This window comes from Lontra canadensis, unplaced genomic scaffold (assembly GCF_010015895.1).
Source record: "Lontra canadensis isolate GAN:19392208 unplaced genomic scaffold, GSC_riverotter_1.0 scaffold110, whole genome shotgun sequence".
NCBI lineage: Eukaryota > Metazoa > Chordata > Mammalia > Carnivora > Mustelidae > Lontra > Lontra canadensis.
The window spans coordinates 3,794,474-3,812,696 of NW_022631104.1; the positions used below are offsets into that span (position 1 = coordinate 3,794,474).

The 18,223-nt window shown below is 45.0% G+C and overlaps 1 protein-coding gene across 6 annotated transcripts in view; it reads right to left on the bottom strand.

Moving 5' to 3' along the window:
* STX8 (syntaxin 8) overlaps positions 1 to 18,223 on the bottom strand; it is a 241,413-nt gene that overhangs the window by 167,450 nt on the left and 55,740 nt on the right. The window contains exons 7-8 of one of the 6 annotated variants that reach the window (XM_032840022.1): positions 9,353 to 9,416; positions 5,550 to 5,595 (exon numbers count right to left, since the gene is read on the bottom strand). The exons of the other annotated variants lie outside the window; for them this stretch is intronic. Of the exons in view, the coding sequence (XP_032695913.1) occupies positions 5,565 to 5,595; positions 9,353 to 9,416 (95 nt within the window). The 3' untranslated portion in view covers positions 5,550 to 5,564. Of the gene's footprint in view, positions 1 to 5,549; positions 5,596 to 9,352; positions 9,417 to 18,223 lie in introns of those variants that run through there. 6 annotated transcript variants of the gene reach the window in all.

Sequence of the window (18,223 nt, forward strand, 5' to 3'; positions counted from 1 at the left end):
ACTGCTGCTTCTGGCACTGCTCCTCTTCCCACAGATTTATTTAAATCAAACAATTGCTGTAACACTTTCAAGTTACTCTCCCCAGAATACCTTGAGTGCCCTAAACCCAAATAATGCCACCAACGTAGCAACTGGCAGAGCTCCACAGTCAACAGCCACTCTTCTTGATCTTGTTCTCCCTCCTCTATCACTACTGTTAAGAGATTCAGGTCAAGAAACATCTAAACTGCCCCATCTTCTAGACCCAATCCAAACAGCATCTAGACATCCCAGTGTGACAAGGAAAAAACAGGTCTTCATTGAAGCTGCAAATTCTACCCTGTATTTCACTGACTCACAAAATGTTGAGGATCCCAAATTTGATGGGTTTGAAGAATATGTAAAGCATCTGGCTAGATGATGAACACCTCTTGAATCTACTGGTGCTTCATGTACAAGATGAAGAGACAACATCCAAGATAACAGATGATTTCTTTAAATGTCACTTAAGAAGCTTGGACACTTAAAATTCTACCTTGAACACGAGATCCGAAGGATGGGATGTCAACAGATTCAGTTTTTGTTTGGTTCATTAAATCTTTAAGGCCATAAAACAGGTAATACAAAAAGCTCTGTGATTCTATTTATGTGTATGTTACTTCTGGGTGTTACTGTAAATCCTCATGTACTGTCTAATGTCTGTGTACTCTGGATAAAGTTTTACATTGTTCAGCTCTCATGGTCTCTTCAGAACTGTATGATTTCCTCTGAGGCTTTGGATTTCACATTGCCTTTGATTTTTTTTTTTTTTTAATATATTAATTGACATGGGTCAGGGCAATGATGGATTGGTGTCTTCCTCCCATTGAAGCCTAATGGGTAAATTTTGCTTATACACTAATCACCTATTCCAATTCAACAAGAGTGACGGATACATTTTGTTACACTGATACCAAAGAGTTAGAAGTACGCTGACCTCAACTACTTTCAAAATGCTTTCATCTCTGCAAATATTGAAACTTTTTACAATAAAAAAAAAAAGATCTGTTTTGAAGGTAAAATTGACCAATCTTGAAATTGAAAAGGTAAGATATACGTAGGAGTCAAAGCTGTAAGTCAAGTATTTGGGAAGTAAAGACTGACCGGAAGCTTATTAACTTCAGAAAAACTTTCATACTTTTTCTGTAAATACTTTTTTTTAAAACTATGAATCAGAACAGCCACATTTGGAACACTTTCTGTCCTCAGTCAATATTTTTAGATAGTTAGGACCTGGTCCTGAGCTGAATCTGGGCTTGACTCTGGAAAGCAAATCTTTTCACAGCTGCCTTGATGCACAGAAAGCTTTCTAAAAACAGACACTCTAAGGTCTTTTGTTCACATGGTCACACACCGATGCACAGATGTTCTGGTATCTACTATGGTCACAGCAGTCCTGATAACCAAAATCAATTTTTCCTGTCTTTAGAAAAAAGATGGCACCATAACAACCACATCCAACAGATCTCAAGCTCCTGTGTGTTTGAATGAACATTCCATTTCTTTCTCCTGCCCGAGTGCTGTGTGTCCATTTTGGATTGTCTATTGTATTTAGGTATTTATGTTTTGATTTGCAGTAATTTCTCATGTTATAGAACTGATCTGCATTGCACACAGCTGTAAATAAAAGGAAATGGCAGAAAGAGTGAAAAAAAAATGAAAATGAAAATTTAAAAAAAACTAAATTCCGTCCTGAGTCTTCTCCCAAGAGAATCTAAGGTGTGACTCAATGCCTTTCTGGGTAAGAAAAGGACGCTTGATTTTCAAGCCTAAGCAGCACAGGTTAAGGCAAGGAGGCTGAAACAGTTTTCCTACTTCTCTTGGCATTCCTCCTCTATGCGACCACACTCCACAGTGCTCCAAGAGTCAGCCTAGAAAAAGATGAGGCAGTCGGCCTGCGTTGGTCCTTTGCTTTATTCCGATTAGATAAAGGAGCATAAGAGAACTTTCAGAGAGGCAAGCTTGGAGGTACCTGGTCAGCCCAAAAACAACCTCGAGCAGGGAGAGTAGCACTGGATTTGGTACTTTCATGTACTGTGCAGTCCTAGACTATCAGACACACGCCATTCCAAACCCAAGTGTAAGCCCACACCTGTCCGTCTCTCGACACACAAACACGCACGCACTCCATGTCGTTCCCTCTTTCTTCACACGGGAAACTGAGGCCTGACAAGAGCAATGTTAGGTTCCAGGTACACAAGTACACAGAAGATGAAACATGAATACAGTCATCTCATTAATTTACACCCTAAACCACTTCTAGCCCGAGCTCCTCGTGAGCCTGCCCAAAACACATCTCCCATAGAACGCCACCAACTGACTTCTTCCTACATCCTCTACCCATTTCTGGCAAGAACAAGTTTCCAAAGAGAAAGTATTATTTTTGAAAACAAAGCGAAACAAAAATGGCTACTCTCAGGCTCTTTGACTAAAAATAATGAGCACTCACCATACTTCCACCCCTAGAGACTGGCCAAGCTTAGAACGAGTGAAGTAGCACAAATCTGCCACGGCAGGAGTTAGGAGTGAATCCTAAAGATCATTACTTTTCCTTTTCTTTTACTTTTTCTTTTTCCTTTTGGAGAGAGATTACGAGCAGGAGGAAGGGCAGAGGGAGGCAGAGACAAAGAACCTCAAGCAGACTCCACGCCCAGCACGGAGCCCAACATAGGGCTCGATTGCACAACCCTGAGATCATGACCTGAGCCGAAACCAAGAGTGGACACTTAACCAACTGAGCCCCCCAGGCGCCTCCCCCACAAAGGGTCACTTCTATACATAGGGCCTCAAATTTTCTTCCCCAAACAACCCCAAGGGATTCAGATACACATCGGGATCTCCTTAAGTCCCCTTTTGGTAAGTACATACACTCAGTAGGGGCATCACTCAATATATTCAGAGGACGATTATAAACATACTCTAAAATACTAGCTGTTAATTCTTTAATACAGCTAATTGTGCTTATGGATTTCACACTAACCAAACTGTCTGACAGAATGATTTTATCTTCAGTATCAATCCAGTTCCTAAATGATGGCTTAAAATGACTACAATAATTTTAGTAGTAACAGAAATACAATTAAAGGTCTTTATCAGTGCACTTGAAATGTTTTCTCCAAGATTTCCCTCTCCTGGCAGGACCGTCCAGATGGAAAGAGAACATCATGTCTCCCCCCCAGAATAAATGGTCAGAACCACAGCATGTTCCTGCTCTAGCTGCTTTATGGATTCTAAGTCCATTCAAACTGCTGCTCAACCCTTCCATTCCTCCCTTACGTGGTCTTTCCCTGCCTGAGCACTTGGTGCTAACCAGACCACCTCCTTCCTGCTAGCTTCGGGTTTTGTTAACAAAGTTCTTCCATCCCTTTCACCACCCTACAGGCTCAACAACTTCCACTGAGGAAAGCACATTCTCTGACACTCCCGAAGAGAGGCCTGGCGGAAGGCCACCAGGCATGGAATGGGCCCCTCACTATTCCAGAAGACGCCATGAAGGGCTCACGTTCGTCTTCCGTCACCCGCACCCTCTTTGCCCCTCACCTTCTCAAGAGCACAGGCCCACCTCTCTCATTCTTCCCGAAATCATCCCATCACAGACAGACCCAATAGCGTGATAAATAAATCGTGCTTGGTGTAGGCCTCTTTGGAAAACAACAACAACAACAACAAAAAAAGAGTTGACACAGCAGGCCTAAGTGCTTTTCTCAGAAAGGCCTACTTACAAAATTGGCTCTTGGCTGGCATTTGGGAAGCTGGATTTTCAGAGGGTTCCCACCATTCAGTGATTGCTCATCTGTGTTCCTAAACTATATAAATAACAGTTTATGCGGAACACCTGCTCTCCTTCTGGGGGGCTGAAAGCAGGGACCATGCCAGCCAGAGACTGCCTTGGTGACTGACACCCTCCAAAGACCCTGGGCCCTGAGTTTCTAATGAGCTTCCTGGTTGGCAATGCTTCACAGGTCACAACTCATTGTTGGGCCATTGCAGGTCTGCGACTTCCCTGCAAAGGGGCCCATTAGAAGCTCACGCCTGCTCTCCCGTGTTTTGTATTTTTTCACTGTAATAAATCGTAACTGTGAGCATAGCCAGTGTCAATTCTTGTTATTTGTGGTAGTTTTATAGTCATCAAGGGCGCTGAATTAGCAAATGTTCCTACAGGAAATGTGTGTGTGTGTGTACACATTGTACAAATATGCCTCATTTTTCCGAAGTTCACATTATGCCATTCCTCCTTTACGAAAGGTCCACTACATTAAGACCTGTTTCTGCTAACCAAAATACATCAAAAGAGGATTTTTTCCTTTACAAAAAAAGCAAAAACAGCATTCAGCATTCATTTTGTGGTGAGCTATTACAGAGGGAGCACACACCCCAAGCAGCTCCGCCATGTTCCTTCTCCAGTTACTACGCTCAGCGTCTCGGCATCAAGCTGCCATACTTAGGAACTGCCGTCTGCGACTGTCTGCATTTTGTCTTGACTTATTTTGTGCATCCGTTAGCAAGATGTGTCCTAAGTTATCAGAAAAGCCTGAGAGAGGTTATTTTTTGGGTGTGGGGATGCTCAAAAATTTCTTCTATGTAAATTAATAATAATTGCTTCTTTGCTTTATGCCATTTTGGCTTATGAAAGACTTCAGGAATGCTCTACTTTTGGATGGTGAGGGAAATCTGTGTGTTTGTGTGTGTATCTAATTTCACAAAGATTATATCTTAAATCCTAAAAATGAAGTCATCCTGGTAGATACTATTTATTTTTCAAAAGAAAAACAAAGTTCAGAGGAGTTTCATGACTTGCCTGAGAACTCCACGCCACCCCCACCCCCCGCACTGAACACAGCTCAGAGAGTTGGGATTCCATCCCGTCCACCTGGCCCCAGAGCGAGGGACTCTCCATCCTCAGCTCATCTCTATGTAAGAGCAAAAGCAAAAAGGCAGAGCGTAGCCTCGTTTGACCTTGGCTGAGGAGGTATGCACCAGATGATTCCAAGTTTTCACCTCTTTACAAACATCTGGGAATTACTGCAAAACCAACGTGACTACTGATCTGAGGGTCACAAACGTTAGTAAGTAGGCATGTCTATGCTGAGCACTTCCAGCAAATCGCAGATTCTGGAGTGGTCTTGGGGACCCCCGACACAGCCTCCAAGGAGAGCTCCAGGTTTCCCCTTTCTACCAAGGCACCAAGGAGGAGGGATGGTACTATAACTCGGCCCAAGTGGTAGGATGGGGAGCTTCCAGGGTGACCTCTTACCATCTGTGATGGCTTTGGCCTTTCTTCTGAGATTCTCTTTGGTCTCTCGTTTGGTGTGCTTTTCTGTCAGCCATCCTCCACTTCAGCTGCTATGGCTGGCCTCACAGTCTCCCTCTTGGAAGTCAAATAGGAACTGTGGTAAAGCCCAGGGAGAGAGGAAGCCTGATGAATCACCTAGGCTGGCCATCCTGCGGCGGAGGATAAATGCCCTTTTCCTTGACAACTGTTTCCATAGATTCTTCCTTTGGAAAATCCTTGCTTCTCCCTCATGAGATGGCCTTCCAGACTCGCTTCAAGGCCAGAGTAGAGACCAAGACATGGGCCTAGAAGAAAGGGATGAAGAAGGCCCTAGACTAGACGGGCATGTCAATGCGTGGGGCCCGATCCAGGTCCAACCTCGGTCATCACCAGAGTTAAAGCTGGTTGAGAAACAGCATGGGCGCAAGTCTTGGTATCGTTTTTTGCAGCATCAACAAGTTCAAAGAATCTGGGGTCTTTGTGTGACCAAAGATTTCATCAACCGTGCCTACGTAATGAAGCCTTGGTAAAAACTCTCCAGTGATGAGGCCTGGGGAGCTTCTGGGTTGGGGAAAACACTAATATGCCCGGCAGGTGATGTGTCTGGAGAAGGCGTGGACACCTCCACCCAAGACCTTGCCCTACGTACCTCCTCCATTTGGCCTTCCTGAGTTGTATCCTTTATAAAACAAAACTGGGATCATGGTATAGCGTTTCCTGAGTACTGTGAGTAGGGTCAGCAAACTACTGAATCCCAAAGGGGTATTGTGGGAACCCTGTGTTTACAGCCAATGGAGCAGAAGTACTTACGGACATTTAGGACCTGAGGCTGGGATCTAAGGTGAGGGTAGTTGTGGGACTGAGCCCTTAAACCTGTGGAGTTTGACATTATCTCCAAGTAAATAGTGTCACAACTAAATAAAATTATTGGACACCCAGTTGGTGTCAGATAGTTATTGTTGGAACAACACACTTGTCTTGCTAAGTCATTCTCTCTCTCTCTCTCTCTCTCTCCCACCAGACCCCATTACTATAAACTACCCCTCCCTAGAGAGGAGTAATGATTTTTCTCTTTTAGGGAGGAGGTGGCAGAGGGAGAGGGAGACACAGAATGTCTAGCTGACTCCATGCTCAGTGCACGGGTGGACATGGGGCTCAATCTCATGACCCTGAGATCATGACCTGAGCAGAAATCAAGAGCCGGATGCTTAACTGACTGAGCCATCCAGGCACCCCCTAACCTTTTTTTTAATGAATGTTCTGATAAAGAGCTGATTTTACATTTACCGAATATTTAATACCGTAAGTGAATGGAAAATAATCACCTTAGCCCTAGAGAACAACTTTCGCGGACTATATTAAAAATTTGTTTAACTGAAGCTTCCAGAACACTAGCTGTTGCAGCAACACAATTTCTATAGATACTGTGACCTCGTAAAAAAGTATAAAAAGAGACTCTGAGTACAGTAGAGTAAACATACATGCTGCCCCCTTTCTTCCTGAGAGCACAATGCAGTGCCAGTAAAAACATTTTTTGAAAGAAGAAATCCATGGTGGGCCTGAAAACACAGAGTGCTATCAGTGAATAAGTCATTGTAAAGGCTTTCTTCTAGAAAGAAGATAGCCGGGACTGTACTGAAAGGTCAACCAAAACTGGAACCTGAAATACATCATCAGAGTCACAGATAGGGGCTCTTTCTTCCTGAGAGAACTCTGGAGAGTCTCCAAGTTTGGAGTGAGTCAATGGCTACTGGAAGCCAAAGAAAGACCTACAAAGAAGTGGCTGTCAGGCAGGAATCGGGGCATCTGAGTAGAGAATTATCTACAGAAAAGCTGGGCCAGTTGGCTCCTGGGCCTGTCCTGTGTAGACTGAAGTCTGCAGTATTGGGTCCCAGCTGGAGCCCCCAGAACAGCTCTCTCTAGAGGGGAAGGGTTGCCTGGCTGTCGCCCATGGTGTTGGTGGCCAGGCTAGTGAATAAGTCAAGGAAGACCCTTTAGAATAGACAGGGGAAAAGGAATAAAATACATGAAAGATGTCACCCTTACCTTAGTTAAGTTCTCCTTACCTTAGTTAATTCTGGGATGAGGGTTACAGGGAAGGGTCCCGAATCCCTTCACCTTAACCGCATACCCTAAAGGGGAAACCTGACTACTGGTATACCCTGCCCATTGAAACACAGCACACAGCCAACCCTCCCATTCAAGAAAGAAAATTTTGGGGTAAATAAACCCACCTAAATACAAAGAAAGCCTATGTCAGCTACCCATACTCCTTGATACGGTCCTTAATTCATAAATATGAAGTCAGTATAGAATTTCATACCATGCGTTATTCATCAACTAGGATGGCCACAAGGAAGTACCAAAAATGGGCATCTTAAGCAACAGAAACTTATTTTCTCATAATTCTGCAGGCTATAATATAAGTATGAGATCAAAGTCTGGGCAGGGCTGGTGTCCTTCCGAGGGCCTCTCTCTGTGGCGGGCAGACAGCCCCCTTCTCCCTGTGTCCTCACGTGCTCTTCCCTCCGTGTGTGTCTGTGTCCTCATCTCTTCATATATGGACATCGATCACAGCAGACGAGGTCCCCTCCTAATGACTTCATTTCAGCTGAATCATCTCTTTAAAGACCCGAGTTCCAAACACGCTCACATTCTCAGGTTCTAGGAGTTAGGCCTTCAACACATGAATTTTGAGGGGATGTAATTCAGCCCAAGACAGCATGAAAGGCAAAGACCGAGATGAATAAACCCAAACTCACACAGAGGAAACAGAAAAAATGCAAGGAGCAAAAGGAGAAAGTCTCTGTTCTAACTAGTACCAGTACTAGGTTTAATAGATTTTACAACCTTAAAAACATACTTTTGGGGGTGCCTAGGTGGCTCAGGCGGTTGAGCGTCGGACTCTTGGTTTCGGCTCAGGTCATGATCTCAGGGTCGTGAGATGGAGCCCCACCTTGGGCTCCACACTGGGCATGGAGCTTACTTGAGATTCTCTCTCCCCCTCTGCCCCTCCCCTTCCTCTTTCTCTCTCTTTAAAAACAAAAAAGGGGGCACCTGGGTGGCTCAGTGAGTTAAAGCCTCTGCCTTCAGCTCAGGCTATGATCCCAGGGTCCTGGGATCGAGCCCCACATCGGGGTCTCTGCTTAGCAGGGAGCCTGCTTCCTCCTCTCTCTCTGTCCGCCTGCCTCCCTGCCTACTTGTGATCTCTGTCTGTCAAATAAATGAATAAAATCTTTAAAAAAAATAAAAAAAATAAAAACAAAGAAAACATACTTTTGTGGGAAAAAGCTACTGTGAGCAGTAAAGCATATTGGTGTTTTAAACGTATAGTTCGGGGCGCCTGGGTGGCTCAGTGGGTAAAACCTCTGCCTTCAGCTCGGGTCATGATCTCACGGTCCTGGGATCGAGCCCCGCACTGGGCTCTCTGCTTAGTGGGGGCCTGCTTCCCCCTCTATCTCTGCCTGCCTCTCGGCCTACTTGTGATCTCTGTCAAATAAATAAATAAATCTTTAAAAGTACAGTTCTCCAAAAAAAAAAAAAAAAATCAAAAGAGCTGAGTAACAGAATGACTACAACAATTATAACAGAAATCAGTACACAATGCTGGTAAATCTGAAGAAAATACTGACTGTAGGAGAAAAATGGGGTTTGGGGGGGTGGGGGAGCTTCCGTTGAAAACAGCAGGAAAGATCAGGAATTTGAAAGAGAGTTTAAGCATTCTAAACTTGATTTATTCTGAGATATTTATTTGCTTCAGACTTTCTTAGAAAAACGTAAACTTAGGTATGCATGTTAAAAATAAAAGGGTGGCTGTGGCCCGAGGTGGGTGGCCCAACTGAGCATCTCATTCTTGGGCGGGGGTGGGGGACATTAGCTTTCCTATAAAAGTGTCATTTCCCAGCTCCCGGCTTTACACGGGAGACCCACTTGCAGCCCCTCACAGGGCACAGGGCCCACAGCCTCAATTCCCGTCTCCACGTCCGTGTTTACACGCAGATCCCTAAGGGACATATCTGGTTCAGCTCGCTGTGAGGGCCACGAGTCTTCAATTCCACTCACCTCCAGGGGTAAATGCCTTCATTTCTGACACCTGGAGAACTCCCTTTCTTGCTTTCGAGGTCCGCTAAGAATTATAAAACAATTTAAAAAAATGTTTCATCTTACATTTCCATGTGTTTGGAAGAGGAAGTGTGAGGACTCCCCCATCAGCTAAGCCTACCATTTTGACCTGGAAATCTGTACTGTTAATAGAGCTAATAACGGAAAACACTTCGACAGCAGTTACAGCGTGTGAAGCACTATTCTAACATACTCTGAAACAGGCATTAAAATCCCCATCCTACAGATGAGAAGCTTAGGTGAGAAGACGGAATTTGCTCAAAGCCGGTTCTTGACTGCTAAATACTGCTCTCATGATACCTCTATGTGCCCTTTAATCAGTACTTTCTGTCCCCTTTGTCACCCAACTAGACATATTGGTAGGATCACACCTCCTGGTAGCTAGGTAGGGGCACATGATTAGATCTGACCATGAGCTGTGAAAGAGGTTGACCAGTAGCTTCTGGGCCAGAGCATTTCACTGCAGGAACAAGTCCCTGGAGAGCTCTCTTATCTCTGATGCAGTACCCCACAATGTTTGAGACGGTGGCTACTGCCTCAGCCAGGGCTCTCAGTTAACCACGCCCACCAATGACCGACAACAGACACGCACCGAAAGATAAAAAATACAATAAGGCTTTCCTAGTTGAAGTTGCTGATGTTTGGGGGTTACTGTTCATAAAACTCAAGTTATTCATGTTAACACGTAATTGTGTGTTATTCCTTTTTGAAAAAATTCATAAATGTTGTTAAAATGCCGACTTTTACAATGTTCACAATAGCCAAACCGTGGAGAGAGCGGAGATGCCCTTCAGCAGATGAATGGATAAAGATGGGGTCCATATATACAACGGAGCATTCTGCCTCCATCAGAAAGGGTGAATACCCAATTCTGGCATCAACATGGACGGGACTGGAGGAGACTATACTGAGTGAAGTAAGTCAAGCAGAGAGAGTCAATTATCATATGGTTTCACTTACTTGTGGAGCAGAAGGAATAGCATGGAGGACATTAGGAGAAAGAACGGAAAAATGAAAAGGGGGAAATCAGAGGGGGAGACGAACCACGAGAGACTATGGACTCTGGGAAACAAACTGGGGGTTTTAGAGGGGAGACGACTGGGAGGATGTGTGAGTCTTGTGACGGGTATCAAGGCAGGCACGGAGTGCACAGAGCACTGGGTGTTATACACAAACAATGAATCATGGAACACGACATCAAAACTAATGATGTACTCTAGGGTGACTAACACAACAAAAAATTAACAAATAAAACGCTCGCTTTTCATTTCAAATGCAGTTAGTATTGACAGCAATAACCCACATACACCACAGCTCTCAGGAGCTCTCAACAATTTTGAAGAATTTCAAAGCGGTCCTGAGACCACAAAGTGTGAGAAACGCTACACTAGGAAACGCTCACCAGAGGAAAGCCTGGGTAGCGATATTAATACAAAACACACTAGAGATGAAGGCGTATCTTTCCCTAGCGACAAAAAGAAACAACCGCCAAAACAAAAGAACCGTGTGCATATATGTGCCTGAGAGCCTTTCCTCGAAAAGCAGAAAATAAAAAAGCAACCCAATCACGTGGAAAGCTGAAATCACAGACCCGGAAGCAGATTTTACGTGCCCCTTGCAGAAACTGACAGAGGAAGCAGAAAGGTAGGAGGTCATGCTAAGACGTGGACAGGAGCATTCCGAAGGCTGCTCTAGAAAGCCTTTTCAAAGCCCTGACCCCACGGCCTGGTAACTGTACCTTCTCAGGCACACGCGGAACAGTGACTACTGGTGACCATTCCCACGCCCTGGAGGACGTCCGAACAAGTGGGGAAGAACCAGTATGCTATGGGGCATGATTCTCTGGCACCCAGACAACTTGATGGCAAAATCAACATGAATGTTTGGAAATTAAGAAACAAGGGGTTAAAAAAGAAAACCAACTGTAATTTATAAGAAGTAATGGACTCAGTGATTTAAAAAAAAAAAAGAAAAAAGGCACCAAACGCGGTATTTGTGGCACGTAGAAGTGCTATGTGAGGGAGGATGTATAGGCTTTTGTATATTTGAAAAGAAGAAATAGCATAAATGAGCCCAGAGCCGCAGTCCTGTTCAAAATTGCTGTTAACATAACTGCTTCCTGACGAGAACTGTTGATTGTGGCTAAAATAAACCAGAGTCCTTCCCAGGAAAATAGAAAACCTCTGTAATTTTCAGGGCTTACTAGGTGTTCACACTGTGAAGCCTTCCCAGCCCCGGCCCCAGATCCCTGCACAACCTCACCCCCGTCCGTTTGCCTCCTGACTCACTCTTCCCCCGGCCACAAAAGCCTTTGTGGATTTCTCAAACTTGCAAGGTTCTTTCCAGCCTCCAAGACCTCACAGGGGATGTCCGGCCACTCCCTGGAGGCGGCAACTGGCCCGCTCCCCCTTCAGTGGCCAACTCTAGCCCATCCCTGAGACCTCAGTCACCATCTGGCCGTGGAGCTCTGTGTGAGCTCGGCCACGGCAGGCCTCCTCCCTGAAAGCTCTTACCACGACCAGAGAAAACACCCTGATGTGGGGGAGTATTTGTTTAATGTCCATCTCCCCCAGCCAGACAGTAATCACAGTAAAAAAAAAAAGGGGGGGGTGGTTAAGAGGGACTTGGGTTTTTAGGTGCTATTGCTGGTTTTCACGATATAAAGAACCATGCTCGATAAATGAATAAAATGTTGCTGCCGATGTGCTCATTTCTTCTCCCCAAAAGTGGCCGAACACTTTCAGTTTAGACGCGCTAACTACTGCGGACAATGCGAGAAGCGCAGATGTGCATTTGCAGACCTGTCTCCCTGAGTCTAAGTGAGTTAAACAGACAAAATGACAGGACCGATGAAGTAAGAAATTGGGCAATTTCACACAATGGATAGTGCTAACATGATGGATGCCCAGGGCACTGCACAGTGGCAGTCGATGGCCACCCCTACACGACCCCCGCCCCAACTCAGCCTGCTCTCCTTTCTCATCTTCCAAGGCTCTCCGCACTCTGGGGACGCTGGCCTTCTCGCACATTCCTCAACCTTGCTGTGCTCCTCTTCGCATCAGGGCCTTTCCATATGCTGTTCCCCCTGTTTGAAATGATCTTCCCTTTAAATCTCAGTACCCATTTCATTTCCTCAGGGAAGGCTTTCCTGAGTCTCAGACTCGGTCAGGCTCTCCTGCTACATGTTCCGCAAGTACCCTGTACATTGGGGATGGTCCCAGATGCCTTCCCAGCCTCAGGACCTCAGAGATGAAGTAACTCACGAGCTTTTGTATGAATGAAGTACGGGCATGAGAGCCCGCTCTGCTAATCCTAGCAGTCCGCCAAGTCCACTGAATGAAATCCCAGTCAAGGAAACGAATCCGGATCAGCACAGCCACTTAGAGAAAACCATTTCCCCACCTGACATTTATATGTCTCTATTCCAAATCTGGAGGTGGGGGCTTAGGTTCCCATGTCAATTTATAAAGGCCTGCTTGACCGGTAATGCACTGGACACAACAGGGAAATGCTCGCCAAGTCTGGGCATGGCTCCTTTGGGGGACAGCTCTGGGCGGCGGATCAGGTGTCACTCGGCTCACACGTTACCTGCCAAGTGGCACAGGAACTCCCCACACCTCAGGCCACTTTATAGCTCCTTGAAAGAAAGGCGGTTCCTGCCTGTCTTGCTTCCCTAAAGGGCAGCTGTATTAGGTTCTGGGGGTGCGCGACCCGACAACACTGCTCCTACCATAGCCGCTGCCTTACAGAGCTACAGGCTTGCCGGGCTGGGAGGCATCACGGCTGCTTGTCCTTCAACCCCTCTGCTCGTCTAACGTGTGAGCTCACTGCCGCAAAGGCCAAGGGGAAAGGGGCACTTATTAAATCACGGAGAGCTCTCCCAGGACGAGGCTGAAAACCTCTATAAGTACTCTACAGCAACCCAAACTTGAACAAAAAGAGTCTTCTTATAGTGGTGTTTCCCAAACGTCAGCTTTTCAATTGCCACCTTTAGACTTGTTTGCCGTGTTCGTATTTCACCTGCTCCGTATACGCTTAATGTTTTCCTTTAAATCAACTCACTATTATGCTTCTATAATAATATATTATTACATAAATATTATGCTTATTATGGTACATATTATGCTTATTTTTCTCCTTATGTGATTTAATTGAATAAGGAAATTTTATATTGCTGTAAAATCACAGGTTTCAAATATTAGTCATTTTTATTTCATTGAAATATGCAACTATTAAAATGGAAACTGTTTCTCAACATATTTCCTAAAATCACCTTGCCTAGCACGCGTTGAGAAATTCTGATCCTGGATACGCCACAAAAAGATCCCTTCACCAAGCTGCCCACACATTCCTTTCATTAATACAAGACTAAATTCTATTATCAAAGTGCTAAATAAACAGTTTGAGAGGCCTTCGGGTGGGGACTGACTGCGGCACCAGCAATGCAAACAACCTTCTGTGAAGCCTGCTTTGAAGAAGTCTCTTCAAGAGGAAGAGCTACAGACACCTGGAAGACTCAAAGTAATTTTTTAGCATAAGGGTAGTTAACCAGGATTCACTGACAACTGATAAAAATACATCATTATTCCTTATATTGGCTTCCTGTTGCTGTTTTAACTAATTATCACAAACTTAGGGTCTTAACACACATTCAAATTTCATATCTGTGAGAATTCCCTATAGGCACCTAACTAATTTGCTTTTCTCCTCTAAGTCTGTCTCATGTCAATTTGATTTCCCATCCAGCTGGAAGGACCTCGAAGAACAGAGGAAAATTCTTCCTCCCTAACAGTATGCACCAGGTTTTCCAGGAGTCAAATATATGCATGTTCTGGAATAAAGTGTGATCTAAGACCCAGAAAGGAAACTCACTACACACACACACACACACACACACACACACACACACACATAAACACACAACACAGATGTGCTCATGCGTGCATGCACACACACAGATGCGTGAACACGCATGCGTGCGTGCACACACACTGTCCCTGGCTCCTCATACACACACACATACAGACGTGCGCACGCATTCCCTTACAGTCCTGGAGATCAGAAGTCCAAAGTCAGTTTCACTGGACTGAAGTTAAGCTGTCCCTTTAGGAGATGTGGGGGAGAATTCATTTTCTGGCCTTTTCCAGCCTCTAGAGCTGTGCCCCCTGTATCCCTTGGCTTGTGGCCCCTTCCTCCATCTTCAAAGCCAGTAGAATAGCATCTTTTCAATCACCACCTTTCCTTCTTCTGCCTCAAATCTCTTTCTGCCTCCCTTTTATAAGGACACTTGTGATGACCTTTTGAGACCAAACACACAATCCAGGATGATCTGTCTGTATTTTTAATTTATTATTAACACATTGGCAAAGTCCCTTCTGCCACATAAGGTGCCATTCACAGATTCCAGGGATCAGGATGTGTGTATTTGGTGGGGGAGGGGGCTGTTATTCAGTCTACCACATTACTTTCTTAAATGTTCAACAGGAAAATTCAGTTGAGTGGCTCTAACAGACCTTTACACAATGGCAATTCACTGAGGTGTATATGAAATCTTTGGTCTTCTGTCCTTCAAGGACATTAGTCATATTTTCTGGCTCTCTCTAAGGACACACTGATCTCCTCAATCTCAGTGCTGACACTGTGAAGAAAAGTGCCCTTCTTTGTCATTCTGCTTTCTTTCAGAAAGCAGGAAGTGCTCAAAGATTAACAGAGATGCATCAGAAGGACTGGGCCAAAGTTGGGACATAGGAACATCAAAAAGAATGTCAGGATTGGCACACATTAGCAAAACTTGGTGGAACAGTCTGTTCTTGGTGCTGTTTCTACCATCGGAACCGTGCCTCTATGGTCCTTCTTGGTCCTGACTTTAAGGCTTGGCCAGTGCCAAAATGAGGTCTTAGGAACAATTATGTTAGTCAATTCGATCCCATTCACCTTCTTGTGTTAGTGTTCTTTTCAAAAGGTCCTGTCCTCTTGAGTATGAACTTTAAGGAACTGTTTGGTAAACCAGCACCGTGACTCCCCATTCTGGAATGGCATCCGGGTAGTCTGACATGAGCCCTTCGTGCCCAACCATCCATACATTTCGGCTTGAACTGAAGGGCACAGAACTCTGTATTTCCACAAGGTGATCTCCTTGGCTCGGTTCCCCAACCCCCAGACCCAGGTACAATTTAGGCCTCCAGTACTGGGATTTTCACTTCACTGCTAATCCTTTTCCTCATTAAGCTTGGTCATCAGCATGTGAACAGGGCAGTTACTGGTGTTGGTCTGGCCCTTTTTTAAAATCCATGTGACAAGACTGGAACCTGAATTCCTAAACTGATGGTAATTTGGCTCTTCAGCTTGTGGTTAGGTCCTAAGTACAATGTATTTTCTTAGTAAGGTTTTGGTAGTTGATTCCAAAATAGCCAGCTGGCCATTATCTTAGCCCATTGTTTTTCTCATTTAATGAAAACCAAACGACTAATTCAGTAGGTCAGTAAATCAAATAGAGATATTTACAACAAAAGTGGTATCCTTCTCCAGTGTCCCTGGCTCCTCATTACACACTCAGGTCACAATAAAAATCCAGATGGGGCTGCCACCCTGTTCTCAATACCTACAGATAGAATGGCTTTTTTGATTTTGATAAAAGGAATAAAGGCCGATTGTAGTCTTGGCAGGGATATCAGTTTTTATCCTTAGAGAGTCTCTCAGTCCCTATGAAGGAAAATGGCTGACTCTGCCCTATTTCTGAGGAGCAAACGTGCACATTAGAAAACCACCAGCATAACTACAATCTCTCTGGGAGGCCACCACAGAGAAAACCCAGCTTATTTTGGCGACTAAGTGGAAAAATACCTCCTGTTTGCCTATGTACACATGTATGCATCCGGGGCTAGGATGGAGCAGAGGCTGGGAGGTACAGAGGAAGAAGGGAAAAGGATGGGGGTAGAAAAGGAGATCAAAACCATGACAAGGATGGTACGTGTGTCTGTGTAACTCCAAGTGTACTTCTGCGCATGTGCGTGGGGTCTGTGGCTGCGATGCGGGCACAGGAGAGACAATATGAACAGAGAGTGCTCACGTTTGATGGGGACATTGGTTCTCAAACTCAGCAGCAACAAGGAAGCCATCTGGGAAGCCTTAAAGATGTGGATGCTTGGGCCCCAACCCTGGAGACTCTAGTCTAATTGGTCTAAGTACTACGGGGAGTGGAACCACAGTCCCCGGAAGGAGTCTACATTCCAGGCTCCAGAACATGCAAATATGTTACAGTACATGGCCAAGAGGCATTAAAGTTGCTCACCAATTGACCTTAAAATGGGGAAATTATCCTAGATTATCTGGGTGGGCCAAATGGAATCACAAAGATCCTTAAACGCAGAAGAGATAGGCAGAAGTTAGAGGTCAGGGTGATGCGATGTTTGCAGGACTCAGTTCACTGGTGTTGGCTTTGAAGATGGAGGAGGGGGCCATGAGCCAAGGAATGGAGGAAGCCTCTAGAGGCAAGGAAATTAATTCTCCCCTGGAGACTCCAGAAAGGAATTGCAGCCCTGCTCACATCTTGCCCTTTTTTTTTTTTTTTTTTCCAGCCCAGGGAGATGTGGGTCAGACTTCTGACCTCCAGAACTGTAAGATGATAAATGTATGTTGTTTTTAAGCCACTAAGTTTGTGGTTATTTGTTACAGCAATAAAAGAAATCTAAAACACTGGTATGGCCTGAGCTTCCAGGGGTTTCAAAGCCCCCCGGGTGACTCTAACAGGCGGCAAAAGGACGATAACCACCAGACTACGGGGAAGACAAGACAAGGACATGCTGGCATGGTTGCTTATGCTGGGAAGATGCACGGTGATCTCACCCGGGAAGTCAGCAAGTCACCCACCAAAGAATGTACCATTGGTTCTTAGCCACCCGCCCAGACATGACTACACAGTGGCTTACCGAGACACATCACAGGATGGGCCTGCTTCACCATCCTGGTGGCTAGAATCCTTTCTTGTCCAACCGCTAACTATGCTATACTTCCTTTAGAGAAAGAATAATTGGGGCGACTGGGTGGTTTAATTGGCTGAGCGTCCAAATCTTGGTTTTGGCTCAGGTCGTGATTTCAGGGTCATGGGATCGAGCCTCGCATAGGGCTCAGCACTCAGTGAGAAGACTGCTTAGGATTCTCTCCCTCGACTTCTGCCCACCTCCCTGTAAAATTAATAAATAAATCCCCCTTTCTTTTTTAAAAGAACAATTATACCTATGATAAGCAGATTTTCTCTAGAGTTTATTTTCTTACTAACACTCTCTCCAGGAAGGAACTGGCCAATCACTGAATTATATGCAAATATGTAAATTAGTTAGCACCATCAGGAAAAGGACTCAGATATCCTCCCCTCCGTGTTTGAACTAGTAATGAGCACTAGTAGGATTATAAAGATAGAGGGTTTCTCCATTTCCTTTAGCAATCTACTTATTCACCATAGACGATAAATAGATGAGTTTATTTCTTTATGACAAATGCGGTACTGTTGTGGGAAGAAATGAACTGATTCTCTGTGGAGATTGAGAAAGGAACTCCTTGCTGGACAGTTTCCATTCCTAGGACCGCTGTGCTCACAGGCCTGTGGTCATTTTTCTTGAAAGCAAACCATCGCGAGCCTCCACGGTACTGTCCCCAGAGCTAAAGCCTTAGAACCTTCCACTGTTCTCTCCCTACGTGGGCTTTCTTAGAGAGGACGGGCAGTGTGGTAGAAAGAGCAGTCACAAGGATCCGATGACCTGTGCTGGAATTTCAATGCTGGCACTTCTAAGTGATGTGATGTTAGGAGGCCCC